The sequence below is a fragment of the Meles meles genome, chromosome 19 (genome assembly GCF_922984935.1).
Source record: "Meles meles chromosome 19, mMelMel3.1 paternal haplotype, whole genome shotgun sequence".
In the NCBI taxonomy this organism is placed as follows: Eukaryota; Metazoa; Chordata; class Mammalia; order Carnivora; family Mustelidae; genus Meles; species Meles meles.
The window spans coordinates 42,490,320-42,517,966 of record NC_060084.1 but is presented as its reverse complement, the minus strand read 5'-3'; the positions used below and the strand labels follow the sequence as shown (position 1 = coordinate 42,517,966).

General features: G+C 53.2%; 2 protein-coding genes across 2 annotated transcripts; both read left to right on the top strand.

The window, feature by feature from the left end:
- The first annotated feature begins 577 nt into the window (after positions 1 to 577).
- On the top strand, positions 578 to 4,898 carry SBSN (suprabasin). Its single transcript, XM_045988688.1, has 4 exons — positions 578 to 2,386; positions 3,832 to 3,897; positions 4,000 to 4,044; positions 4,842 to 4,898. Exons 1-4 carry the CDS (start codon positions 578 to 580, stop codon positions 4,863 to 4,865), a joined length of 1,944 nt encoding a protein of 647 aa, XP_045844644.1. The 3' UTR covers positions 4,866 to 4,898.
- A 6,456-nt stretch (positions 4,899 to 11,354) lies between these two features.
- On the top strand, positions 11,355 to 24,435 carry DMKN (dermokine). Its single transcript, XM_045988791.1, has 20 exons — positions 11,355 to 11,732; positions 11,993 to 12,208; positions 12,323 to 12,379; positions 12,670 to 12,720; positions 12,882 to 13,019; positions 13,620 to 13,673; positions 14,055 to 14,120; positions 14,383 to 14,433; positions 16,236 to 16,280; positions 16,901 to 16,954; positions 17,883 to 17,933; positions 18,081 to 18,128; positions 18,333 to 18,380; positions 20,608 to 20,664; positions 20,954 to 21,001; positions 22,622 to 22,669; positions 22,789 to 22,830; positions 23,143 to 23,211; positions 24,251 to 24,274; positions 24,388 to 24,435. Exons 1-20 carry the CDS (start codon positions 11,355 to 11,357, stop codon positions 24,433 to 24,435), a joined length of 1,593 nt encoding a protein of 530 aa, XP_045844747.1.
- Positions 24,436 to 27,647: the final 3,212 nt, after the last annotated feature.

Genomic DNA, 27,647 nt, shown 5'->3' with positions numbered 1-27,647 from the left:
TGTCTGAGAACCAAGGAAAAGAAGACCTGTGGGGCTGGGATGTGGTAAGCATAAGGGGGAGTCAACGAGAGCAGAAGGAGGAAGGTCTGATGATTCCCTCAACTCCCCAGGAGTGCTCTCCCTCCCCTGACTGAGCCCCCCATCTTCCCAGACTCTTGCTGCTGGGGAAACTGGATCCTTCGATTCCCTGAGAGGAGTGAAGAACCAGGCCTGGGTCCTGGAGATGGGAGTGATTGAAGGTGGGGTTGGGAGAGAGGAGGCCTGGATAGTGGGTGAGGAATGAAAAGAAGAGGTGATTGGAAGGGCAGACATCTGGGCTTTGGGGTGGAGGGTCTGAGCTGGGCAAGGAGCAAAGATGCCATGTGAGTGTTCTCCATTGATGACTCACCTTCACTTCCTCCTCCTCTTTGTTGCTCAACTCAAAGCTCCCTGGGAAATACCTCCCTGACTGGGGACCAAGTCAGTGCCTCACAGGGGTAATTGAGTCATGAGGGGTGGAGAAGTGAGGGAGATAGAGTATAAATAGCAGCTTTGCTTCCCTTGCACCTCTCTGCATCCTCCCCACCCTGCCAACAACATGCACCTTGCCAGTTTGGTCAGCTCCTGCTCCCTCCTACTGTTATTGGGGGCCCTTCCTGGATGGGCAGCCAATGATGACCCCATTGAGAAGGTCATTGAAGGAATCAACCGAGGGCTGAGCAATGCAGAGAGAGAGGTGGGCAAGGCCCTGGAAGGCATCAATAATGGAATCACTCACGCTGGAAGGGAAGTGGAGAAAGTTTTTAATGGACTTAGCCACATGGGGAGCCAGGCCGGCAAGGAACTGGACAAAGGCGTCCAGGGGCTCAACAACGGCTTGGACAAGGTAGCCCATGGGATCAACAATGGCGTCGGACAAGCAGGAAAGGAGGCAGAGAAGTTTGCCCATGGGGTCAACAACGCTGCTGGACAGGTTGGGAAGGAGGCAGACAAAGTGATTCAGGGGGTCCATCATGGGGTGAACCAGGCGGGAAGTGAGGCAGGGAGGTTTGGCCAGGGGGTCCACCATGCTGCTGGGCAGGCTGGGAATGGGGCAGAGAAGTTTGGTCAGGGGGTCCATCATGGGGTGAACCAGGCTGGGAAGGAGGCGGAGAAGTTTGGCCAGGGGATCCATCATGGGGTGAACCAGGCTGGGAAGGAGGCGGAGAAGTTTGGCCAGGGGGTCCATCATGGGGTGAACCAGGCTGGGAAGGAGGCGGAGAAGTTTGGCCAGGGGGTCCATCATGGGGTGAACCAGGCTGGGAAGGAGGCGGAGAAGTTTGGCCAGGGGATCCATCATGGGGTGAACCAGGCTGGGAAGGAGGCGGAGAAGTTTGGCCAGGGGATCCATCATGGGGTGAACCAGGCTGGGAAGGAGGCGGAGAAGTTTGGCCAGGGGGTCCATCATGGGGTGAACCAGGCTGGGAAGGAGGCGGAGAAGTTTGGCCAGGGGGTCCATCATGGGGTGAACCAGGCTGGGAAGGAGGCGGAGAAGTTTGGCCAGGGGGTCCATCATGGGGTGAACCAGGCTGGGAAGGAGGCGGAGAAGTTTGGCCAGGGGGTCCATCATGGGGTGAACCAGGCTGGGAAGGAGGCGGAGAAGTTTGGCCAGGGGATCCATCATGGGGTGAACCAGGCTGGGAAGGAGGCGGAGAAGTTTGGCCAGGGGATCCATCATGGGGTGAACCAGGCTGGGAAGGAGGCGGAGAAGTTTGGCCAGGGGATCCATCATGGGGTGAACCAGGCTGGGAAGGAGGCGGAGAAGTTTGGTCAGGGGATCCACCATGCTGGTGGGCAGGTTGGGAAAGAGGGAGAAAAAATAATCCAAGGGGTCCATCATGGGGTTAACCAAGCTGGGAAAGAGGTGGGGAAATTTGGTCAGGGGATCCACCATGCTGCTGGGCAGGCTGGGAAGGAGGGAGACAAAATAGTCCAAGGGGTCCACCATGCGGCTAACCAGGCTGGGAAGGAGGTGGAAAAGTTTGGCCATGATGTTAATTACGCTGCAGGGCAGGCTGGGGAAGAGGGAGACAAAATAGTCCAGGGGATCCATCCTGGGGTCAACCAGGCTGGGAAGGAGGTGGAGCACGTTGGCCAGGGAGTTCACCATGCTGTTGAACAGGCTGGAAAGGAGGCAGACAAGGTGGTCCAAGGGGTCCACGATGGGGTCAACCAGGCTGGGAAGGAGGCAGAGAAGTTTGGCCAAGGGGTCAACCACGCTGCTGGCCAGGCTGGAAAGGAAGCGGAGAAACTTGGCCAAGGTGTCCACCATGCTGCTGGCCAGGCCGGGAAGGAGGTGGACAGGTTGCAGCAGAATGTTCATAATGGGGTCAACCAAGCCGGCAAGGAGGCCAACCAGCTGCTGAATGTAGGTGAACAGAGGTGGGGAAATGGGGAGAAGGGGCTGGGGGAGGGAGAGGTTAAGCCCCTGGGACATTTGGGTTGCCCATGTAGGCTTCAGTGAAAGAAGCTTGGGGAGCTCTATGACCACATTCCCTTTTTTCCTCTCCATCTCCTCACAAAGGAGCTGGTGCTCAGCTGGTCAGATGGATCAAACCATCTCGTCCGCAAAGCCCTAGATCAGATAGCGAGAACCTTCACACTTCAGGGAGCTGCCCTCCTAGTTGAGGAGGTGTAAAGAGAGGAACGTAAAGCCTCTCCTGGGGAACAGGAAACGATTACTGAGTCAAGATCTTGCGCAGTGCAAACAGAGTGAGGTTGAGAAAATCCAGAGCATCAGAGTAAGCATGAGGAATGGCTCTGGGAGATAAGCCCTGTTTGGTTTAATTTTCATAACAAGCCTCTGAGGTAGTCAGGGTGAGGAGGCTGACTCCCTGATTCTCAGATAAGGAGACAGAAGCTCAGTGAGGTTTTAAGGGGATTTGCCAAGATCAGGTGGCTAGTGCACAGGTCTGGCGAATCATAGGTCAGTGTTCTTCCTCTTCCCCTATCCTGCCCCTTCAAGGGAAGGTCTCCTGGAGGATTTCTGTAGAGGAAATATCTCTGTAAAGGGAATAAATACTGGAGGCCAGGGGGAAGCAAGGGTCACAGCAGACCAGGCTGGGGACTTGGTGTATAGGAGAAGGCTGACCTCTGCCTGCCTCAGTCCCCACTCTCCAATCTCCATGAGGGGTCTTTGGGACACCATCTTGAAGACCAGCCCAGACCTGGAAGATGATAGCCACATGGGCTGCAGGCAGGGACCCAGGGATGGGTGAATGGGGAGGCAGGGACTCCATAGAAAGTGTGCCTAGTAGAGGAGGGGGCAGTCTTCACTGGGAAGGGGTCAGGAGGGGGAGGTTTGTTATGGGATTCAGAGCTGGCCACAGCAGCAGCAGAGGCATGGCTGAGTATCTGGGTGTAAATCGAGGACAGGGATCAACCGATGTTAGGGACCAGGCCAGACGGGGTACAGGAAGGGTAGAGCTGAGGTCGGGGCTGAGGTTAAACTATGGCCCTAGGATTTGCGTGGGTCCCCTGGGTTCCCTTTCCAGTTTCCAGTCAGGCCCTTCTCAGTGACTGAGGGCATTTCATTCACTGACATAAAAGGGAATTGGGGGAAGATTAGTCAGTAGGGGCAGACATCCTTCCAGGATTTTCTTTCCATCTCACAGAATTCCCACAGCAACATGGGCTTTGGGTTTCTTTCTGGATAATGAGGGGGTAGAGGGTTAGCCTCTGCCTCCACTCCGCCCCCAGTCACCCTAGAGGATGGCAGGTCACCCGGGAAGAGGAACCCTAAAGGGATTTAAGAGGGGACAGAGACCCTCAAGGGCCGGGGGGTTATAATGACAGTCTGGGCTTCGTCCGCAGGGCGCTCGTCCAGGCGTTTCCACCGGCCAGCACGGAGGGGGCGCAACCACAACAGCAACATCTGGAGTAAGTCTCCGGAGCACAGCCAGGACTCGGTGGGGGGAGGGAAGCCCTTCTAGGATGGGGGGATGGATGCTGGTGACCAACCCTCTTGTTCTTGAATTCCAGGCCTCGGTCAACAAGCCCTTCATCAGCTTTCCAGCTCTGTGGAAGGTGAGTGCCCAGGAGGTTTTAACTTTCTGCTTCCTGTCTCTGGAGATGGTCTCACACTCCCTTTCCACTGCATGTTCATGGACAGCTTCGTTGGGGACAGACTCTCGGCCTTGCAGAAACCCTCCAACCTGTTTCCCAGCTCTGGCCTTCCCTGTTCTTTGTCCCTGACACCCTGCTTTCCTCTTCTGCCTGCTTTCTGTTCCTGCTGAGTCAAATGCAAGCTGGCCAACAGAACCCCAGGGATCAGGGAGGGAGGCGCTGCTGAACCCATCCGTCTGTGTGCTCACCACTTCTCATCACCTTCCCCCCAGTCCCTCCCTACCTCAACCCACTATGAGGCCTTCTGCTGCCTTACAGCAGTATGCTGGGGTAGGAACCTGAGGCTCTGGGCTTCTCCTGGCTCACAGGACTCCCCAGTAGAAAGCTTCCTGGGGAACCCTGGTCCCTACTCTGGGCCCAAAGCGAAGTCCTAGTTTTGCATTTATCTCTTTGCATGTAGCATATGGCAGAGGATGAGGGTGTGGAACAGCCCAGTGGACTGTGCCCTGAACCCAAGGGCACAGCCTTGTTTATTCCTGGGCTATGGGGGTGCCAGGGGACCCTCGAAGGCAAAACAGACAAGGCTTCTTGGCTCCTCCACAAGCCCCTGACACTCTCCTAAGACATTCTGCAGAACATAAGCAATTTCTAGGTCTGAGAAGCTCATGTCGATGTCCTCCTCACGGACGTGAGGGCAGAGGTCTGGGTCCCCTCAGGGCTGTGATTCCTGCATTCATTCCCTCTCTCCTCTCTTCCAGAGTGTCGCCAACATCATTCCCTAAACTGACGCACTGGCCTCACTCAGCAGACAGCCATTCCTGTTATCATACTAGCTGAAATGACCCGGAGGAGCTGGGGGCGGGGGGTGGGGTGGGGTGGGCAGTTTCCTGTCCCGGAAGGGGGCTATACTGGGATTTGTGAATAAATATGACACGTTACACTCTCATCATGGTCCCCTGTGCTCCCCGAGGAGAGGTGGATGGGGGGAGGCTACTCTTTCCTTGCTATTTTGTGGAAGGAGCTGGGGGCTGATGCACAGGGGTGCTGAGCTGGAGACTTCAGGCAGGTCAGATGTAAGAGGGTGTTCACGGTTATGGATGAGTGAGGCTTCGCAAGCGGTCAAAATCCATGCGTGCTCGGCACTAAGGGGAGCATCTGTGCAGAGAAGGCCACTTCAGGCCAGCAGTGGGGGTGAAGCACCAGCGAAGAGAATGGCGGGATCCGAGGTGGAGCCCAAGGGGGTAGCATGCTCGTTGGGGGGTGTGTGGCACGAAAGGAATAACAATGGTAACTTGTATTTATTGTGCAATGCTGGGCTCCCTGCTGGGTGCTTTCCATGCTAGACATCACTGAATCCTCCCAACCCCCTGGTTATCGCCCCTTTTACAGAGAAGCACATGGAGGTTCCCGCGGGTTAAGAAACATGACCAAAGTCACACAGTCAGAAAGTGGAGGACAAGCGACTTAAGAGCTACAAAACATATTCTGAAAATACAGTCTTTTCCTATTTGGCATCAAGTATTGGGGAATCGTGCAGAGAAGAGAGGAAAGGGATGTGTGTGGGAGGTCCTTGCACGGGAGAAGCACCAAAGGCTCAGGTGGAAGGCACCCTGGTGACAGGAGGGCGGGCCTCTTTACAACGACAAGAATGGGGACACAGAAGGCCCGATTTTCAGATGTGTGATAGCTGTGACTGTTCACTAAGCACTAGCTAGCTTCCAGGACTGTGTGAAGAGCTAAAACCATTTAAGCCTCCCACAACCCAAAGGCAGAAGTCCTCTTGTGATCCTCATGGATGGGGCAACAGAGGCTTAGAGGGGTCAGGGTCCTGGCTGTCCACTGCTAGAACCTGACCTTTCACAGTTGCCTAAAAAGTCTCTAGAAGGTTTGCCATGTACTAGCCTGGGTGTGGAGAGATGTGCCTTCCTAGGAGGACCATGTACCTGTGGGCAGCTCCCTTCCCTTCTGGGGGCCACAATTTCCTTCTATATATGGGGGGGGGGGTGGATTGTGTCTACAGGGGAGGACAACAAACACGACTTCCTGCACCAAAATTCCATCAATTGTGGGACCAAAAATAAAAGACCAAAAATTGCCCTTGGGGAATTTACAGGCTTCCTGTGTATACAAGGCACATAAACAGAATATGAAAACAAATACGAAGCAATGCATCAGTAAGAACTAGATGCCACTAGGAAGGGTCTCTGGGGGGGGGGGGGAAACGCTGTGTGTGTACAATAAAGCCACTTCATGGTCACTGCCTTTTTCCTGATTTGTAGACTATCATCATTTTTATGACCTGTGGTCCTTTCCTTCCCTTACGATATTTTAATTTGAAAATGTTGCAAACACATCATAAAGATTTTCAAACGCATCATAAAGCGTTTCATAGTGAATACCTATGTAGCCACCACTCACAGTCTACCATTAACATTTTACTCTCCTTGCTTTATCACACATCCGTCTGTCACATATCTATACATCTAACCACGCATCAATACATTTTTGATGTGTTTCGAAGTAAATGGCAATCACCTGTTTCTTTGCCCGTTTTCAAGTGTAAAAGAGGCATGGATCACTTCTGCCTCGAGGTCCGGTGTGTCCCTCCCTCTGCCAGGAATACTCCCCCATGTCCCTCTTGTGCCCTGCGTTGGTGCCTCCTGACCCTGCAGGTGTTGGCAGTTCCTGTCCTGGAGCCGAGCTTCAAATCCTGACTCCTCCCCTTACTAGCTGTGATCTTAACCTTGACCACACCACCTGAACAGAGGGCCGCCTTTGCTACTCTCTGGCCTGGCACACTGATCTTTTTCTTCACGGCACTTATGACGATGTGTAATTAGGTATTTACTCATTTAATGTCCATTTACCCCCTAGACTAACATGTTCAAGAGGAGAGGTCGAGGCCAGGCACAGATGGCCGGCAGCTAACAGGGGAGAGTCTGCTGTCTTGTGCAGACTTGGTTTCCCCTTTGGCATGGAGTAAGTGGGAGCAGGAAGCAGGCACCTGAGACAGACAGGCAGAGGCAGGCTAGGGGTGAGGAGAGGAGGGGCCAGTTTGTGCAGAAGTGGAAGAAGAGGGAGGGGAGTTGGGGCGGGACCCTCACAGCCCTCTTTTATTGGGGCTGACTACGTCTGTGCCGAGCACTTTCAGACATGATTCATTCCACCCGCCCCAGCTCCCCGTGAGGCAGGCACCATGACGGTCCCCCTCCCAGACTGAGGACGCCCAGCTAGTGAGTGGTGATGGCCCCGGCCCCTCCTAGTCACGAGAACTTCCCTGCTGCTGGTCTCTGTTGCTGAGGGGGCCTGCCTCCCTGGGACACTTGGGGGAGTGAGAAGCTACTTCAAAATAAGTCCTCTTTAAAATTAAGTTTCTGCCTGGGGCGCCTGGGTGGCTTAGTGGGTTAAGCCTCTGCCTTCAGCTCAGGTCAGTCTCAGGGTCCTGGGATAGAGCCCCGCATCAGGCTCCTTGCTCAGCAGGGAGCCTGCTTCTCCCTCTCTCTCCGTCTGCTTACTTGTAATCTCTATCTCTCTGTCAAATAAATAAATAAAATCTTCTAAAAAAATTAAGTTTCTGCCTTCAGGATGTACGTGCAGGCCTGTGTATGTGTCTCACAGTTAAACTGCCAAAAAAACACTCCAACAATCCCAACATGCCCACCACTAGCAAGAATACAGAGTGCGTGCACAGGAGTGTGTCAGACACCATTCTGAGCACCCCGCCAAGACTCCCTCCCTTCACCCTCGCATTCCTGCCTGACAGTCAAGGAAACTGCTGCACAGGTTAAGATCACAGCTAGTAATGGGAGGAATCAGGATTTGAAGCTGGGTTCCAGGACAGGTACTGCGCACAGGTGGATCAGCAGATGCCAGCTGGAAGCTCAGGACACCATGGAGGGGAGCAGAGACAGCACCCAGACCCACTTTCTCTGCTTGAGTCATCTCCTTTCTCTGCTTGAGTCCAGGATCTGTCCTCCCCCCACTGAACCCTCCTCCCTGGTCTCTGTACCCACCTTCTGCCCCTTGCCCCCCAGTCTGTTCTCAGAGGGACCCTGTTAACACTGAGTCAGACAACAGCCCTCCTCCATCAAAACCCACTACTCTTTCTACCTCATTCAGAGTAAGAGTCCAAGTCCTCACAATGGCTCCAAGTCCTCCTGTCTGGGCTGGTTTCTCTTTGACTTCAACACTTCCCATTTCTCCCCCGGCTCCAGTCATTGGTCCTCAAATAGAGTAAGTAGTTTCCTGCCCCAGGGCCTTTGCACTACTGTCCCTCTGCTTGGGATATTCTATCCCCAGACATCCTTATGGCTCACTCTCTCGCTTCCTTTGGGTGTCAATTCATAAGTCACATCTCAAAGAGCCTTTCCTGATTGCCTGATTTAAAATACTCACTGTATTTTTCATTAGGGCTCACCACCTGCTATGTTAATTGTCCAACATCCTCACAATGAATGTGAGCTCCCTAAGGGGAGAGATTTAGATGATCTCCCACGCTGTATCCCCCGTGCCTAGAACAGGTGTGACACACAGAAGGTACTCAATAAATACTTAACAGAATGAATGAATTAGTGACTTAAGAAAGCTGAAATCAGAGGGCCTTGGATGTGAGGTCGTGCAGGTCAGATTTGTGGATGCCATTAGGTACAGGCACAAAGGAGGCATGGGGATGAGGTAGAAAAAGCTGGTTGGAGTCAGACAGACCTGGGTCATATTCGGACACCAGCATTTTACCACCATATTTTCAAAATACCTCTTATATGTGCGTTGACCAGCCCTGGGCCTCAGTTACCTCACCGGCAAAATGGGAATGTCTACTCCCCCTGCCCCGAAGTTGTTGTAAGGATTAAATGAGATCATGCATATGGAAGCACTTAGCCTTCTATTTGGTTCACAACAGGCATTTCATAAATATGCCTGCAGACTGCGTAAGGTGACCTCTCGGGTCTGGAGATGTCTGAGGGCAGTTTCCCCCAGAAGGCAGAACATGGGAGCACAGGGGAGAATCGAGCTGGTTCAGGAACATGGCTTTGAATAAGCCTGAGTTACTCAATGAGAGCCCTGCCCTTTTCTCAATTTTCCCTCAAGCTTTCTGTTTATGGTAGAGAGGAAGACTCAAGTTCTATGCTCCTGTGCCTTGACTACCTCCCTCATACTTGCCAATCTCCTTTTTAAACACAGGAGCCATGGCCAGCTCTCATGTAACACTGCTGTGTACTTCTCACTATGTTTTCTGGTACTTTCTATTTGTGGACAAGTGATCCTGGCTTTCTGTTTACAGTAGCAATGTAAAATATACTCAAGAAAGTAAGCTGGTTTAAAGAAAAATATTAGTAACAGAGATGGGTCAGGAGGCAGATACACACCACAGTGAAGGCAGTGGCCCATGAGGGAAGTGTGGGAAGGAGTCTCTGAGGCAGGGATCATTCTACCCCCAACCCAGTGGTCTGTCCTCGGATGCGGAAGCAGCTGGCTCTGGGGCTGAGGTGTCCATCAGCAATCCAGAGGCCTCAGATTTACTCCTGGCCCCTATCTCCTGCCTTCCATTAGGCCCCAGGGCAAAACCACCACCAATTCCATCCAGAGAAGAATGAAGGTTTTGACAAGCAGCGGGAGGTCTGAGACGGAGGATGACAGAACGTGCTGGGAGCAGAGTTTAGGAGTGGGGCAGGCCTGGGCTTGGCTTTGGCTCTAGCACACACCACCTTTCCTCTCTGAGCCCCAAATTCTCTGTCTCTAAATGGGGTAATTCTAAGACTATCCCCCAGGGCTGTATGAGCCTTAAAGTGCTTAGTCCGGCACTGGGCACCCAGAGCCATGGATAGACGGGGGCCGCAGTGACAATTACAATGACGATTACCACTACCACCATTATCACTCTCATTAAAGGGAGGTGGAATAACAGGGAGGTGGGAGGTGCCCAGGACAGACGGGGATTGTGTTTACGCGGTGAGAGGTGCTGGATATTATAAGCTGGGGTGCGGGTGCTGGGGTGGAGAGAGACTGACTGAAAGACATTGAGAAAGGCAGATGGAAACCAGCCCCTCCTAAGTCGGTGATGAGTTCCAGTGATACAAGGCTGGCGACAAGTGGGAGGCCCCAAGGCCCTGGGAGCAGAGAAGTGGACGGGTGCTGGACAGGGGTGAGACGGGTTAGATGCCTGAGCTCTGTGTCCTGAGCTGGGACAGGGAGAGGGCCATGCTGCTGACAGAGGGCCCTGGGAGGGGGCAGGGTCAGGTGCTTGTGCTGTCCCCTCCTCCCCTGCCCCCAGGTCCTGGGGAGACTGGGGGAGGGGTGGGGCAAGCAGCAGTCCCAGTCCTCTCAGGAGGCCTGAGCTCACACACGTGCCCCTGTGGGCCAGGTAAACAGGATGGGTGCCTGGGTCAGCTGCTCCCTCCCACTCATCCCCTGGGGGTGGCTGGCCCGCCCAGTTCCCGGCTCCGCACCCAGCTTTCTCAGCCAAGAGCAGCCCGAGTGCTGAGACGCCCTGATGACCACTCCAGCTACTTCCTACCTCCACACCTGGGGTCCCCACTGAGGGCAGTCTCACAGCTCCCAGAGTCTCTGTGGAGTGGAAAGCATGGAAGAGTGTGAGAACAGTCACCTTTAGGTGGCAGCATGGGAGGGAAGAGAGATAGGAGAGAAAAAGGCCACCAAAACTCAGAGAGCAACTGCCTCTCATCCCAGTGCCCCTAATCCAGGCTGGGTTACACTTTGGGTGGGTCTCGCCCCATCGGGTTCCCTACGCTTGCCTCCTTTGGGTCCTACCTGTGGTTCCTTTCTCTTGAGTCCCCTCCACCTACCACCTCTAGGAGACACCAACCACCTATCTCCTCAGATGCCCCCATCCCCACCCTGCGCCCCAAATTCCTGGGGTTGGGAAATCAGAACACCTTTGCACCTGCCTCATCCCATTTCTTCCTCCCTGATGCTCGGGCTCCCTCTCTGTTTCAACACAGGCTCTCAGACTCACAATTACACCTCATTACCCTATCGGTGGCTGGCCCTGAGTCATGAGGGAGGGACTCTGGGCTCCCCAGCCCCGTCACCTTCTCCCAGGCCACAGTATAAGGAGTAGCAGCAGGGAGGAGGACTCTGGGAAGGCAGGGGAGTCTGGGAAAGGAGAGAGAAGGCTGTGGACTTAGAGGAACGGGGAGTAAGTCAGGAGGAAGAACACAGAGGAGGGCACACGCAGATACCGGGGTAGAGGAAGGGCAAAGAGAAGAAAACTCGGGTCGGAAGAAGATAGGAGGGAGAGGAGCAAGGCAGAGATGAAGTCACAGGGCTCCCTGGCCTGCCTCCTGCTGGCCCTGTGCCTGGGCAGTGGGGAGGCTGGCCCACTGCTACGAGGAGGGGAGAGCGCTGGAGCAGGTGCTGGGGAGGCCTTGGGGCATGGGGTAGGAGATACCATTGGACAAGGGGTGGGAGATGCTATTAGCCATGGAGTCGAAGAGGCTGTTGGCCAAGGGGCTGGAGAGGCAGCTGGCTCTGCAACCAGAGAAGTCATGGGTCATGGCATGGGGGAGGCAGCCCGTGCCCTTGGAAACACTGGGGTTGAGGCTGGCAGACAGGTTGAGAACATCATTCGACGTGGAGGAGATGCTGTCCACAGCTCCTGGCAGGGGATGCCTGGTGGCAATGGTGCTTGGGTGAGTAGCGGGCAGCTGGGTGTGGACATGGAAGGCTATGGGCAGTTGGGTTGAGAATCTTGGAAATCAGTTGGAAGGATGACTGGGTCTCTTATTTGTGGCTGTCTGGGGTGGTTTCCCTCCATGGGATGATGCTTCCTTCTTCCACCATGCTGGGGTCTCCCTCTACCTGCCTCTGCCTATGTCCTGCTGTGTCTGCCCTCCCCTATCACAGAGGGGGAAGGGCACACACACTCAGTGCAGGCGTGTTGTTCTTGCAGGGAACCGGCGGCCAACCTCCATCTGGAGGCCATGGCATCTTTGGCTCCCAGGGTGGCTCTGGAGGCCACAGCCAAGGCAATTCTGGAGGTCCAGGGACTCCCTGGGGCCAGGGGTATCCTGGAGGTCCAGATGGCAGCTTTGGAACCCACTCTCAGGGAAGCTCCTGGGGCCAAGGAGGCAATGGAGGGTCTTTCAGCTCGGGCACCAACGCTCAGGTACAGTAACCACCCGAGCCCCGAGGTTTCCACCTCCTGCCCTTCAAGCCCACATTCTCCACTCCTCCCTCATCTTGCTGTCTGTACCCACACTCAGCCTCCTCCTCTCTGCAGGGGACTGTGGCCCAACCTGGTTACGGGTCAGTGAGAGGCAGCAACTCACATACAGAGGTAAGGGAAAGAGTATGGGGAGGAAGAGGGTGTCCAGGTGCGTGTGCCAGAAGGTAGGAGAGATGAAGAGGAAAGAGAGGCTGGGGGAGTCGAGGTACAAGGCAGACTGGACAGGAAAGAGATGGGCCAGATGAGGAGGCCAGGAAGAGAGAAGGGAAGTGGGGTGGGCATGGGGCAGAAACAGGTGGGGAAAGAAGGCCAAGCCACAGGAAGCAGGAGAGCCTGGCCTGTGGTGATGGCTTTGACTGAAGTCTGGAAACTCACCTGTCCCTGGAAACTTTCCTCCGCAGTGCACCAACCCCCCACCATCCGGCTCAGGCGGAAGCTCTGGCAACTCCGGGGTAAGGGGATGGGCAGTTGGAGCATGTTGTGCAGGGAGTAGACAGAATGTCGGCTCCCCTCAGACTGTGCTGTGGGGAATATGCTGGGGCCAGAGAGGGAGGGGAGGGAGGGAAGCAAACACTCCTGATATTCTCACTCTGGGCCCTTCCTGCCCCTTTAGGGAGGCAGTGGTGGCAGCAGTGGCAGTGACAGTGGCAGCAGCAGCGGTGGCAATGGTGGGGGCCATGGCCATGGTGGCAGCAGTGGCAGTAGTAGCGGCGGCAGCAGCAGTGGCGGCAGCGGTTATGGGCCCAGCTGGGTGAGTTCTACTCTGCTGCTCACCATCCCAGGGCTCCTCAGCTCCTGCTCCCCACCTTCGCAGCCCCCCAGGCAGGCTTCCTTACACAGCCGGCTCTCCAGGGCCTCAGCAGAGGTGCACCTGCTGCTGCGTCTGCTCACTGGGCTCCCTTCCGCCGGGCGCGGGTGGGGATGCCCTGCCTCCTGTCTAACCCACTCCCATGGCCCTGCCCGCTTGGTGGATAGGACTAGAGCTGGGGGTGGCAGAGGGGAGAAGAGAGGTGGATGCAGGAAATGGGCTTGGGAAGCTCCCAACAGAATGGTGGCAGGCCCGTCGCACACACGGAGACAAGGACACGTACAGAGCTGGGGTGATAAACACAGGGCACAGGAGGCCCCTCCCAAAGGGCTGAGGGGATTGGGGGGAGAGTGGACTGTAGCCTGGCAGCTGGCTTAGGGTGACTCTCCCAGAGGGGCCCTGCAAAGCAGAAGCACAGTTGGCTTCCCCAGGTACCTGGGAAAGGTCTGAGGCAAGAAGGGGTAAGTAAGGAGAACAAGCCAGGTCACATAAGCTGCTTTAACGTACTGCTCCATATACTAACTATTTTCCCTCTCAATCTAGGACCGTCCCTTAGAAAATTCTAGGAATTTTCAAAGCGGCTACTCAGGTTCACAGGTAAGGACTCTTGGGGTCCCTTCCTCTACCTATGTTCCAGGAGAGGGAGGGGTAAGGAGAGGGAGGGGGAGGACAGGACAAGCCCTTAGGTGCCAGGATCGAGGCTCTTAAGATGTTAGGCTCCAAAAGCTTTTTGGCTTCTGGCATGTGGTAGGGGGAGAGGACGACAGCTCAAAATCCCCAAACTGTCCCACATTTCCAAATATACCTGCTCATACCTGTCCTTTGTGCTCTGAATAACTTCCCTCAGTGGCCAGCTGGCTCAAGATGGGAAGAGATGGAGGTTGGCAGAGGGGAGTAAAACAAATTATATGTCCTGACAACGATCTGGTTCCCACTGAATCCTTTAAGAACCTGTGTGGACTCTTGTTCCCCTCGTAGGGATACAATACTGGCTCTTCGTCGGGTAGCAGTGGCGGCGGAAGTGGCAGTGGAAATAAACCTGGGGTGAGTGTCTGCTGAGTGCACACCTGCACAGATCTGCCTCCTTTTCCTGGGGGGCGGCGGGGGGGGGGGGGAGATAACAGGTGTTGAGGCCCCTTGGATGATGGGAGAGCTGGGAGAGCGCTGGCGGGAGCTGAGAATGGGGCTGAGGTGGGGTGGCTGCTGGCTAGCCTCAGGGTTAACGGATTCATGCGTGCTGCAGTGTGGAGGCTGCGCCTGGTGTCTAGGCAACAGAAGGAAAGCTGTCTCTCTCTCTCTCTCACAGTGTGACAGCCCAGGGAATGAAGTCCGCATATCCGGAGGATCTGGGGGTCAGGTGAGAGCCCAGCTTGGGACTGTGCCCACTCCTACTTGGCGCCACTCCTAAGGCTAACCTTCATCCCAGCCCTGTCTGTGGGAAAGAAACCAAACGCATACTCCTACAAATATTAAAAATCTCCAAAGTAATAATTAATTGCAAATCCTTACATGATGTGCCTCACTTTATACCATGGAGGAGGCTGTGAAAAATCACATAGAAACCAGTCCTTTTAGAAACATAATCACTTCAAGTGACCTACACCCGCCCCGCCAGTAAACAGAAGGCCTGAACAGAATGCCATGACCTCTTCGGCAGCATTTGGAAACTGGGTTTGGAATGCACAGACTTTCCTCCTAGTTATTCTGGAAATCTGGGCTTTCTGTCAGCATCTACAGCACTGACAAGAGGAAGTGTTATGCTAAGGTCCCCACGAATAGCCTAGAGGTCTTGTGAAAATGCAGGTTCTGAGTCAGCAGGCCTGGGGTGGGGCTGAGATTTTGCTTTCTACCACGTTCTGGCAAGGCCGATGTGCACTGGTGTGAGCACAGCCGATGGGGAGAAGGCTCCCTAAATATTTGGCTCCTTGGATATTAAGGATACTAACCTCTATGGGTAGACAGGTGTTAGTTTCTTAACTAACAGATTTTCTAACTAACTAACTTCCCGGCTTGTAACTCTGTTTCTAGTTCTTTGTATACCAAAGTCATAAATATGTAGTCAAATATACCAGTCTCTTCAACTATGGTTTCTGCTCTTGAAAAGAAAAAGGCCTCGATTTTCTTCTAAAACTACGAATACATCTATACTTTCATTTTTTTTCTATTTAACTCCTTAATCTACCAGGGTTTTACTTTGCTATGTACAATCTAGTCCCATTCCTCAATTCAGCTAGACTTGCCCCACATTTTGGATCAGAGCTGCGTGCTCTCTTATGAAGGGAAAACCAGATAAAAACAGAAGGTTGGGGGCGGGGACACGCAAGGTGTAACTTGTGGCCCCTGAACCCTCCAAATATTTACCTGGTGTTGCCAGCCACACACATTGAATTATTTACACCATTGATGTACAATGTCACTTGTAAATACCTTCATACTTTGGGTTCTATCTGGTCAAACTGACTCATCTGTTCCATGATGCGGTTTTCTTTATGGTACATTATTATCGGCCAGCACAAGTCCTCCTTTGTTGCCTTCTTTCCCGGTGTTTTTTCACCTATTCTTTTTTTTTTTTAACATTTTAAAAAATTTTTATTTATTTATTTGGCAGAGAAAGAGAGAGAGAGATCACAAGTAGGCAGAGAGGCAGGCAGAGAGAGGGGGAAGCAGGCTCCCTGCTGAGCAGAGAGCCCGATGCAGAGCTCGATCCTCGGACCCTGGGATCACGACCTGTGCCAAAGGCACAGGCTTAACCCACTGAGCCACCCAGGCACCCCTTTCTCACCTATTCTTTTTTAAGAATTTATTTATTTATTTATTTGACAGAGACAGAGATCATAAGTAGGCAGAGAGGCAGGCAGAGGGAGAGACAGGGAAGCAGGCTCCCTGCTGAGCAGGGAGCCCGATGTAGGCTTCAATCCCAGGACCCTGAGATCATGACCTGAGCCGAAGGCAGAGGCTTAACCCACTGAGTCACCCAGGCGCCCTCACCTATTCTTAAACATCTATTCTTCCAAATGAATTCCAAGATTATTTTGGCCAATTCCAAAAGAGAACTCCATGAGGACTATTAGAGGAACTGTATTAAATCAATACAAAAAGGTGCAGGGAGGGACCTAAGATCTAAAACCATGATCTCTGTTGCACTGTCTCATCCCTCAGGGCTTTGGAGGACAGGGAGGTCCCAGCGGCTATGGCGACATCAGGGTAAGGAGATGACCGGCACTGAGAGTAGAGACCAGTGGCAGGAGGTGGGATGGAGGTCTCCTTTGCAGCAGCAATGCTAACAGAGCCGATAGTCCTGCACCCAGGCTGGTCTTAATCTTAGCTCAGGGAATTCATCTCAGTGGGAAGTGGGACTGAAGAAGTGCCTCCCTCTAACTTAGGAGGAGAGGAACTGGATGACTTCTGTGCCGCTAGGCTCCCACCGACTCTCCAGCCAGTGTCCCCTTTCTGACCAATGCGACACATCTGCCCAGACCACGGCTTACAGTTTGCATCAGTTTAGTCCAACAGTTTGGCTGGCTTCTGCCTCAAAACCAGGGGACAGTTCAGATACTTTGGTGGCAAAGGCCCTTCCTGTTAGATTTTGGGCAGTTGCAGAAGTGAATATAAAGAGATGGTTATGTTGCCAATTGAGTAATAATCCAATCCACAGGAAGTTGAAGCAAGATTTGCCAGGGAGTAGAGCCTCTCTTGGGGATCTGGGAAATCTGCTGGGTTTGTGCCCTGATTCAGGAGTCCCTTGCCCACATCCTGCTATCCTGTCCTCTCATCCTACATGCGCCCTGCTTCTCCACAGACTCTCTTCCATTTTCTCTCTGTAGGAAATAAGCAAAGAGGGCAGTCGTCTAGTTGGGGGTCCCCAAGACAATTATCAGGTGAGCACAGATGGCTTTAGGAGAAGGGCTGGTAGAGTGTGGGGACAGAACACTAAGGGATGGGGAAAAGAAACAGAAATATCAGTACCTTCTTGCAAGCTGCTCTGACTGTGTTGAGTGACCACCAGGAGACTAGACAGGGGGCTGGGATCCCTGTCTCCTTGGTTCATCCATTCCTCTCCCTTCTACAAACTATGATCATCACTGTGTATTATCACTGAGAGGGGAAACACAGCCAAAAGTAACAGAAGAATGGTCAAGGGGCATTTTTGGAAACCATACTTAAGAAGTGTTAACCTCTGAGTTAGAAAGCAGTGACCTCTGAGTTAGAAGATGGGGACAGCTGTCCCACCTGTCTTCTGTGCATCTTCAGGCAGGGCAGTTGGCCTCTCTGAGCCTGGGCCTCCTCTTGGGTAAAATGGGGATGGTGAAACCTAACTAGCTCCATGCCACAGTTACTGCAGAGCTTTCTGCATCATGACCAGAGCAAGGTGATTCAGGATCTGGACAGTGAAGCCCGACAAGGAGACAGAACCCGAGGCACGCTGCTGGACAGCTCCGAGTTTGCTTCCCTCCTCTGTCAAGTGGAGAAGTCTCCACACAGGAATGTGGCAGGATAAGGCACTTTGCTAGGCACGTGGTGGGACTACACAGGAGCTCCCAGCAGTCTTTTTGGGACAGGCTTTGGGGGGAGGCAGAATAAGAATATCATTCAAAGGAATGGGCAGGGTTATTCTAGAAATAAGTGGCAGAACATTCCAAGAAGGTGGGACTTCCTAGCTGCTGTGTGAGAAAAGAGGAGGTGGCTTTACCCAGAGTACACAGAGCTTGAGCAAAGGCAGAGCTGGTGGGCCAGGAGCAGGCTAATAGTGGGCATGCATGACAGGAGGCACAGGCCTTGAACAGTAGTCCCCCGCTTCCTACCCAGTGGCAAGGGCCCAGCGGAAGAGGTGAAGCTGTCAGTGGGATCAATACCTTGGTGAGTGGAGGCATAACCCCACCTTTGGCCGGGACCATGGCATCAAGCAATCCCTTGCCTCCCCTCTGGACCCCCAGAGCTCCCGCCCCTGCCTCTTGCTCACAGGGTGGGTTCCTACTCTCATCCCCTTTCTCTTTGGTTCCTTAGAACTCTCAGACATCTCCTGGGCTCTTCAATTTTGACACTTTCTGGAAGGTGAGTTCAACAAGATCTCTCTGCCCACTCTCTTTTGGAAAATCAAAGGTCTGTCCTTCTGTCCTGTGGGCCTGAAGCCCTCTTTCCAGAAAGACCGACTGTCAGTGGTGGTCCTTGACCTCTTGCCCTGAGGTCCTGAGACAACATTATATCACATTACAACACAATTTGCCATTTTCCTCTTTTTTTTTTTAATCTCTGCAGAATTTTAAATCCAAGCTGGGTTTCATTAACTGGGATGCCATAAACAAGGTAAGGGCTAGAAGGCCGTGCCATTCGCTCTTTCTGGGAGAGGGAAAGAGGGAAGAAAGCTAACTGCTAACCCCCCACGTGGGGAGCTGGGGAAGTGAAGATGGTACTGGAAGGGCGTTCTGTCCAGTGCTTTAACAAAGGACAAAAAAAAAGAGGAAGGAGGCGAGCCAAGAAGAGGGGGTAGTTTGGAACAGCTGGGAGTCCGGGAAGAGGAAGGAATGGGCCTCTTTCATGTCTCAATGCACAAACTGAACAGGTGTGAACCTCAGTTTCTCCTTTGAGACCTTGAAGATTAAGGGGAGAGTGAGGAGGCCTAGTCCTTGGGAAACCAGAGAGGTAGCAGAGGCAGGGTAGGGGAAGGACTGAACAGTCAGGAAGAGCTAGAGGCCCCAGGACGACTGACGCTGAGAAAGAAGGGAAGGGAAGTGACTATGTACCCAGTGCCTGCTGGGTGCCAGGTGTTCTGGGCCCTGGGTGTGCATAGGTTGAAGAGGCACTTGGAGACCAGAACCCCCTTCTCCTTCCCCCCTGCCCACCCCTTCCATGTTCAGGGATCCCCTGGCCAGGCTGATCAGACACCCAAATAGCAGACTCGCCTCCAGAGGAGAGGCAGGCTGACAATCCGAACAAACTCCAAAGGCAGAAGTTGCAAGTGACAGCCCACGGATGTGCTTTGTTTGAACCACTGTTTTTTTTTTTTTTTTTATTTTAAAAAGACTATAAATTCGTTGCCAAAGTTTAAAAATTGAGAGGTTTTACAAAATGACTTGGAATTCCGACTTCTCTTGAAAAATGAGGCAATGCTGGGCCCCTCTTTCCTTGAGCTCTAATGGACAGGAGCTGAATAGCGGCTGCTTCTCTCCTGCAGCCACACACCAGCTGCCCAACAGTCACCCCAGCAGCTGAGCTTCTAACCCTTACAGTAGAAGAAGGAAGACAAGGGTCCCTGCCCTCTAAAACTCATGGGGGATACAGGTGGTGGTAGGCAGGGAGGTGAAGAGAAAGCCTCAAACTCAGGCAAGGCCAAGTCTGCGCCTTGGGGAAGAAGGTGGGAGAGCAAAAGATGTGGGAGGCAGAAGTTCTCAGGTGCACGGCAGTGCAGGTTTAGATGAACTAAAGGAGCCAAATGGACTTTTCTGTTTTAAAGAAAATGGTGTCTGAGAGGGGCGAGACTCCTTACTGTGGATCTCGGGGAGACCAGGCCCCCAAACACGAGGAGCTGAGGGTCAGAGGCACAGATGGATACTTCCCGGGGGCCAGAAAGGCAGTGAACATTTTTGTACATTGGGGGGGGGGGCAGTAAAGGAAGTGCTCAGTTAGGCAAGATCCATCTGGAGCAGCTTCCCCAGAAGCAGATCTAAGAAGGGGGGCAGGACAGAGATGGGCAGAGAGGAGAACAGAAGGCCCATCTCCTTCACAGGGAGGGAGCTGAGCACTGGGGCCAGAGTGAGCAGTGACAACAGGGAGACTATACGTAACAGTTCTTGGCAAGTATGAGCTGTTCCATCCCAAACTGGAATATCTGAATTTGGCTGGATGACAGCCACCCTGGGCAAAAAGATCCTTGCCGATCTCAGGAGCAGAGGCCTGATCCACCCGACTTGGCCCATTAGGTCCTGAATTCTTACTCCTTGAGCTCCCTCTTAGAACATATTTCTTTGCCCAGGACGAGAGGAGCTTTCGCACCCCGTGACTTCCAGACAAGGAGCTACCAGATGGATGGGAGCCCCCAACCCCTTCTTAAAACCCCACTACTCCACCACGAATCTCAACCCTTATCCTTGAAATAAACCATAGCTGCCCCACACTCCTGGTCTCTGCTCCTTTCTTACGTCTCCATTGTCATTCGGGGGGGGGGGGGGGGCGGTGGAAGGGTCATCCACAGCCCCGCAGCTTCAGGAAATGGGCTGGGGGTGGAAGGGCAGGTCCTGGTCCTGAGGTTTGGCTGCAGTGAGGTTCTGTCAGAGGCCGGGGAAGCAGGGAGAGTGAAGAGCGTGGTGTGTGTAGGGGGGATGGGGGCTGGTTAGCAGCTCCCGAGATCTAGTCTCTCTTTCCCCCTCTGCTTCCAAAAGCAATTTATTGGTGTCCCTAAGACACCCCAGTTCCCCCCCAAACCTTAGTCATGATGAAATTCTGAAGGCCGAGTGATGGTGGTAGCAGGAATGGGGGTACAGGTGAGCAGGAGGCCAAGCTCCCTGCTCACCACTACCCCACCTTTCCCCCACAGGGCCAAGTCCCACGCCCCAGCACGCGCGCCCTGCTCTACTTCAGCCGACTCTGGGAGGTAGGAGAACTCTCACTGAATTTTCAGAGAACTGGGGATCTGGTCATCTGTCGCTTTCCCCACCTCCCTCAAGCTCCAGCCCACCTGTCACAAAATCCCCTCTCTTTTCCTTGTGAGATGGGCAGTCTCGCCCAAACACCATCAGAAGTGCTAACACCCTCAACCTCCGGTATGCTTATCTTCGTCTAACCCCAAACCACACCCAGGTGCCAAAACCCATTCTTGCACCTTTCCAACAAGCTGCCACACTCCCGCTCTGAGCCCCACTCACCTCTTCTTCTCCCTCTAGGATTTCAAACACAACACCCCTTTCCTGAACTGGAAAGCCATTATTGAGGTAAGGGTGGCAGAACCTCTCGTTCTGGAAGCCCAGCTCTGGGGACTTGGGACCTGGGCTCTTGGCAATGGCTTGCATTCAGTCCCTTTTGCTTACCTTCCCTGCTGAGGGACTTCCTCCCTCTCTTCCTACTCTCCTCCCTTTCTGCAATGCTAAGTGGGGGTGGGGTAGGAGAGAGAAGCCAGTGAGTCACTACTGAAGGAGTAGGATGGGCCGTCCTCCTTAGGATAAAAGCTGAAGCCAAGGACAGGGGCCTCCACAGGCACAGGAACATGAAGCCCGCCACTCTCTCTGCTCTGCTGCTGTTCCTGCTGGGCATGGCCTGGCCCAGGGGGAGTCACAGCTGGGTGGGTACTGCAGGGTGAGCAGGGGGAGAGGGCGTGAGGTGGGGAAGAGAGAGGGGCCTGGAGCCGGGGCCAACTCTCAGGACTGGAAAAGGGGTGGTAAGGAGGAAAGCTGAAAGGAAACAGGGGGCATGGGGGGAGCTGGTCAGGCAGTGGTCAAGTGTGAGCAGGTACAGAAGGTCTGAATATCTGGGTTCTGGGAAGGAGGGGTCCTGCAGAAGGCCTCATCTTGATTCTTCCTGGCCAGTGGCCTTTGGGCACTGAGGTTAAGGTTGCCCACTCACTCAACTGTGTGGGCCAGGTACACAAGGCTGGACAGGTGGGGCCACGCAAAGTGGGAGGTCAGGGCCCTCCAGGTGCGTGTTGTCATGCACTCATGAATGACCAGTGTGCCTTGTTTTCTGAGGGAGATCTGAATTTAGGTGTTCACAACTAATTTAAAAATGCAGGCCACGCAAAAAATCCCTGGAGGTCTGCGGTCAAGCCGTTTGTGAACTCAGTGTTAGGGCCAAGAGTGGGGCTACAACTCAGTAGGAGTTAAGTTGGAGTTAGGAGGAACACCCTAACTCTGTGCGGGAGGGGAAAGGTGGGAGTGGGGGTTCCAAGTGGAGAGGTGGTGGTCACAGAAGCTAAACTTCTCTCCTGCTGCTGAGAATTTTCCTCTTGCCTCGACTGGAGAGGGGAATGACCCATGCACCTGCGCTGTGTCTCACGTGGCCTCATGGGTTTTCTTGCATTTCTCCCCTTCGCTCTCCTTTGGCCCACTGTGAATCTAATCACCTCACTCTGCCTCTGTTTGCTGAGGATAGCATCCCAGTCTTCCAGGAACCCTGTGGGAACAGTGTTTGTGAATAGGAATTATAGAGCTAAGGAAGGAGCAGGGTTTGGTGTCGGTAAAAGGTGGGTTGGGGCTGAGGGGCCGTGTCTGCCCCAAGGGTGCCTATGTAGGCACCGCTCACTTGCCATTCCTGCTCCGTCCCAGGCCAGCCTGCCAGAGCTCCAAGTGCGTGGGTGGGGGCAGTTGCCTCACTCCCCCACACTGAGTGTAGAAATCTGTCCTGTATCTGTTGGGGTCATCAGTGTCCTCAGGCTCACTGGCTTCTCTGGAAGCACTGCTGATCCTGGACCATGGAGAGGGGTGCGGCAGGATGCGTGGGTGCCGGTGCTTGCGCTGGAGGACAGGGCCTGGGTGGCAGGCTGCTGGAGCCCTGCGAGTCCGGCAGGGCTCGAGGGACCTTGGACAAAGACCCCCTCATGGAGACTCTCTCCCTTCAAGGGTGCCGATGCATCCTCGTTCCAGAAGAGGTCAGGCGGTGCCAGTCAGGTGAGTCTCTCTGCCCTCAGACTGCCGTTGACGGTCCCAGGTCCCTCTCGGTCTGGTTCTCGGGGCTGGCCAATCTGAAATTCTCTCTCCTCCACACCCCCATGCTGTTGTTTTCTCAGTCTGGCAGAGGATGGCAAGAAGTGGCCGCTGTGACTTCTAAGGTAAGACATCCACCACCTGACCACCTGATTCAAACCGTGCTCATTTCCCTGGTCTCCTGCCGTCACCTCCCAAGTGATACTTGAGGAGATGCGAGAGGTACCAGGGAAGGAGGAGGCTGGGCCACTCAGACTATAAGGGAGGTGAGGCTATGGGCTCTGGCTGGCTGAAGGAGATACTATAGAAAAAAATGCATGACACAAGGAGGGAAGGCAGGGTTTGGAAACAGGTCTGGCCCAGGCCAGGAGCCGGTGTGTTTATTCCACAGCAAGATGCCCTCATCCCTTCTCTCTATCCCTTGCTTTCCTCCACAGAACACCTATAACCAGCAGGCATACCCTACTCCTTCTGGTGGGCAGTACTCAGCCAAGATCCCCTCTAAGGTAAGACTCCCAACTGCCCTATTTCCCCACTGGGGTCTCCGCATGGGGTAGAGGGGGGAGCGAGGGAGGCTTTCACAGCCAGGCTTAGCTGAGGCTGAGGCGGCATCTTGTTCATTTTGACAGTCATGTTTCTCCACCCCTGCATAGGGAGACTCGGGCTCCTTGAGAACCATTTGGAAGTGGAGGGTGGGAGGTTAAATGTTCTTCACTCCCAACCACTCAGAAAAGGTTACAAGGGGGCAGCAGCTGTGTCGCATGCCCTGGAGAAAACTGGGAACCAACATCCTCTCAAAGAGGGATATACAGCTCTAAAAAAACCTCACATGACACACAGCAAAATAAGTAGCCTTCTCATGGAGTAGAGTCTGCTCCCTCTGCCTCTTTAACTGCTGACATTTGTTCATGGGATGGGTGGAAGGCGAGAGAAGGGCACGCTAACACTTAGGGGAGGCTTACCCAGGTGGTTGGTGGGAAAATTAATGCTTTGTTCCACAAAGAGAATATCAGAAAAGAAAAAAAAAACCAACCCTGAGAATTTTGTTTCATTCAGATGCAAAGTAGGCAACCTTATAAATTCAGTAAATGAACACGCTAAATACCAATTAGACTAGTGAAGAAAAAACAGGTGCTATTTCCCGCCATCTCTCAGAACAAGGAAGCCCCTGGCCTCAGGGACGGGTCTTATACTGAGAGATCAGGAGTCACCTCCTTACTGGGAACAGGTGAAGCAGTAGTTAATGCTGTCCGTGGGTATCCACTCGCTAATTTCCATCCACCTAGCAGGCAGAAGACCACCTATCTCCCTATCTACCTTCTGTTCACTCTGCTTGGCCAGTGTGTGCTCATCTTGGGTAAATGTACTTAGGATGATAAATGTGCTTTGAAAAGAAGTCCATGGGCTAAATGGCCACAGTCAGACCCAAGGGCCTCCGAGATAAACTGGGCCTGAGCCTGCCCCTGCCATCGCGTCCCTCCTGGGCCCCGAGGATAAGGCAGAGGTCACTGTAGCCCCACATCACCTCCTCTGATCTCTTTCCAGGGGATAACCACGCCTTCTTCCTCGGTGAGTAGTGGGGCTGAGAAAATCAGGCTCCTGAGAGAAGGGATCTGGGGCCAGAGGGCATGCAGGGCCAGGGTCAGGGCCATGGCCACTCAAATGTTCTCTATGTCCCACAGGCTTCCCGGGTGCGCCCTGGCCTGTTGCAGTGGGTAAAGTTCTGGTAGGTGAGTGTCAGAGGGAGCGGTACAGGCCTCCATCCAGGAGCTGAGAAGCAGCCACCCCAGGGGGCAGGGCTGGGTGGGATCTTGGCATTTGCTTTGCTTTGGGTGGATGCTCTAAAGGCATGGAGAAGGAGACCGCAGTGGAGAAAGACTCATCAGGAAACCAGTGAGGACACTCGGAAAGCACCTTCTGAGCACCGATGGAAGGCCCGCCAGAGGCCCCTGCCGTGCAGGGACAGCCAGAGGGAAGGTGGAGGGGAGGGACAGGACAGAGGGTCTGGGGGAACTGCAGGAGAAAGTGAGTCGCCAGTGGGGAAGGGCAATAGATTAGCTTGGCAGAACCACAAAATCTGTTTCAGGGAGAAGCAAGAGTAAGGGGACGTGCAGGTGAAACAGGTAGGACACCAAAAAACTGTGGGAGTGCAGAGGCTGCATGAAAGGATACCTGGTTTCAACAGGTTCAGGAATAGCCAAATTCTACCATTCGGTCTTGTCTTTTCTTCTAGAAAATTATTTCCAATCAGGACCAAAGCCCTGAACACCAGCCATCAAGGAGCCCATCTGTGCCCTGCCCCCAACTCTCTCCCTGTGTCAGACCTGGCCTGGGTGCTGACACCTACTTTTTCTAGGTTGGGGACTTGGTCTGTCTGTTCCTCGTTTCTTCTAACTGTGGGGTCTCCTTGTCCAGCAACCTCATCGGATAAACCTGCCACTTTGTTTACCTACTCTGTTTTGTGACCTCAAGTCACTGTGACAATTCTTCAGGAGAAGCTTTCTACTTTTGAGTTTCTTTGTGGAAATAAAATATGAATATTGTTTCCTTAAGATTTCCCATGCTGTGTTCTTTAATGTTAGGCTGATGGCCTGATCAGGGAGGATGGAAGTGATCTAGGGGCAGATAATTTGCCTTCCTGCTGAGAGCGATAAACCAAATGGGGGAATTGAGAGAGGTAAGACCTGGGTGGTCCTGACAAGCAGTAGTTAGCTGCTCTCCCTGTGCCTCAGTTTCTTCATTGTAAGACATCATCTCAGCCCAGCCTACATCTGAATGCCATGCCCCCCAGCTGAGGTGCTCAGAGGTGTTCTGCTAACCTGAAAAGGCAACAGGGAAGTCATCCCCATCAGGAGGTGGAAGTAAAGAGGGTTTTCAAGAGAGGAGGCCAGTCCCAGAGGGTCAGGAAGGTGCAAGAACAGGGGCCAGGGGCTAGCAGAGCACATGCCCCAGCCTTGTAAACACACGGAGGCGTGGATGAGGCTGTGTGCTTAGGAAGATGTGGGCAAGTGGCTCATAACCAGCCAGTGCCTTATTGTATGCAGTGGCGCTGCGTCTCTGGGATACAGAGGGGGTGGCGGAGACTTCTACTCCATGAATGTGCCAAGGAAACAGGCAGAGGTTCTTGGCGCAGGCTGAGCCCAGGCTTATCCCAAGCCTAGCAACTCTGCAGACAGGCCTGGAGAGTCTCCGAGTCAAAATTCCGTCAAGGCCGTATAATGTCTCCAAATTAGGGAATCCCCACTACTCATCTCTGACATCCCTGCAGGGACCCAGGAAGAAAAAGGAGGACAGGAAGCACCCTGCCAGCCTAGGTGACTCCCTCTGAGATTGCAGGTTCCCCGAGGGCACAGCTCCTGTCTGCCTTGGTCGTCATGGCTCCATCCTCAGCACTGACCACAGTACCTGACAAAGGATGGGCCTCAAATAGTTGGTGAATAAATGAAAAAAAACCTGGTCCAAAATGGACTTGGGGAAACTGCTTTGATTAAACCCATCTGGGCGAGAGAAAGAAGACCATTCCTTTGGCCTGCATCCTACTCTCACCTTTGTCCTTAAATTGGGGCTACCACTTTGTGGACATACCCCCATTTTATTGTGCTTTGCTCTATTGCATTTTGTGGATATTACATCTTTTACAAACTGAAGGTTCGTGGCAACCCTGCATCAGGCAAGTTTATTAGAACCAGTTTTCCAATAGTATTTGCTCACTTCGTGGCTCTGTGTTCCGTTTTGGTAATTGTCTCAATATTTCAAACTTCATTATTATTACATCTGTTATGGTGGTCTGCGGTCCCTGATCTTTGATGTTACTATTGTAATTATTGTGGGGCACCACCTTATATATCCATATTAGGATGGCCTTATATGCCATCCATATAAGACAGCAAACTTCATCCATGGATGTTGTGTGTGTTGACTAGTCCACTGACTGGCTGTTCTCCCGTCTTTCTCCTCTCCTTGGGCCTCTCTATTCCCTGAGACAACAATATTGAAATCAGGCCAGTTGGGGTGTCTGGGTGACGCAGCTGCTTAAGCACCCGACTCTTGGTTTTGGCTTGGGTCCTGATCTCAGGGTCAGGAGATGGAGCCCCCTGTTGGCTTCCATGCTCAGCAGGGAGTCTGCCTAGGATATTCTCTCCCTCTCTCTCTGCTCCTCCCACCCCTGGAATAATTTTTTTTTTTTTTTAAAGAAAGGACATTAGGCTAATTAATAACCCTACACTGGCCCTCTAAGTGTTTAAGTGAAAGGAAGAGCTGCGTGTCTCTCACTCTAAATCAAGAGCTGTAAATGACTAAGCTTGGTGAGGAAAGCATGTGGAAAGCTGAGACAGGCTGACAGCTAGGCCTCTTTCTCCCTGGCCATTTGAGAATGCAAAAGCAAAGTACGTGAAGGAAATGAAAAGTGCTACTTTAGTAAGCACATGATTGATCAGAGAGCAAACAGCCTTGATGCTGATAGGGAAACAATTCAGTGGTCTGGATAGAAGTTCAAACCAGCAACAACATTCCCTTCAGCCAAAGCCTGATCCAGAGCTAGGCCCTGGCTCTTGCCAATTCTGTGAAGGCTGTGAGAGGTAAGGAAGGTGCAGAAGAAAAGTTGCTAGCAGAGGGGCAGTTCATGAGGTTTAAGGAGAGAAGCCATCTCCATGACATAACCAAATCGCAAGGTAAAGCAGCAAGTGCTGACGTAGAAGCTGTAGCCAGTGACCCAGAAGATCGAGCCAAGGCCGTTCCTGAAGGACTTAAGCAACAGATTTTCAGTACAGATGAAACAGCCGTCTATTGGAAGGGGATGCCGTCTAGGACTTGGAAAGCTGGCAACAAGTCAATGCCTGGCTTCTCAGCTTCAAAGCACAGGCTGACCCTCTTGTAAGGGGCGAGTGCAGCTGATAACTGAGTTGAAGCCACTGCTCACTGACCATTCTGAAAATCCTAGGGC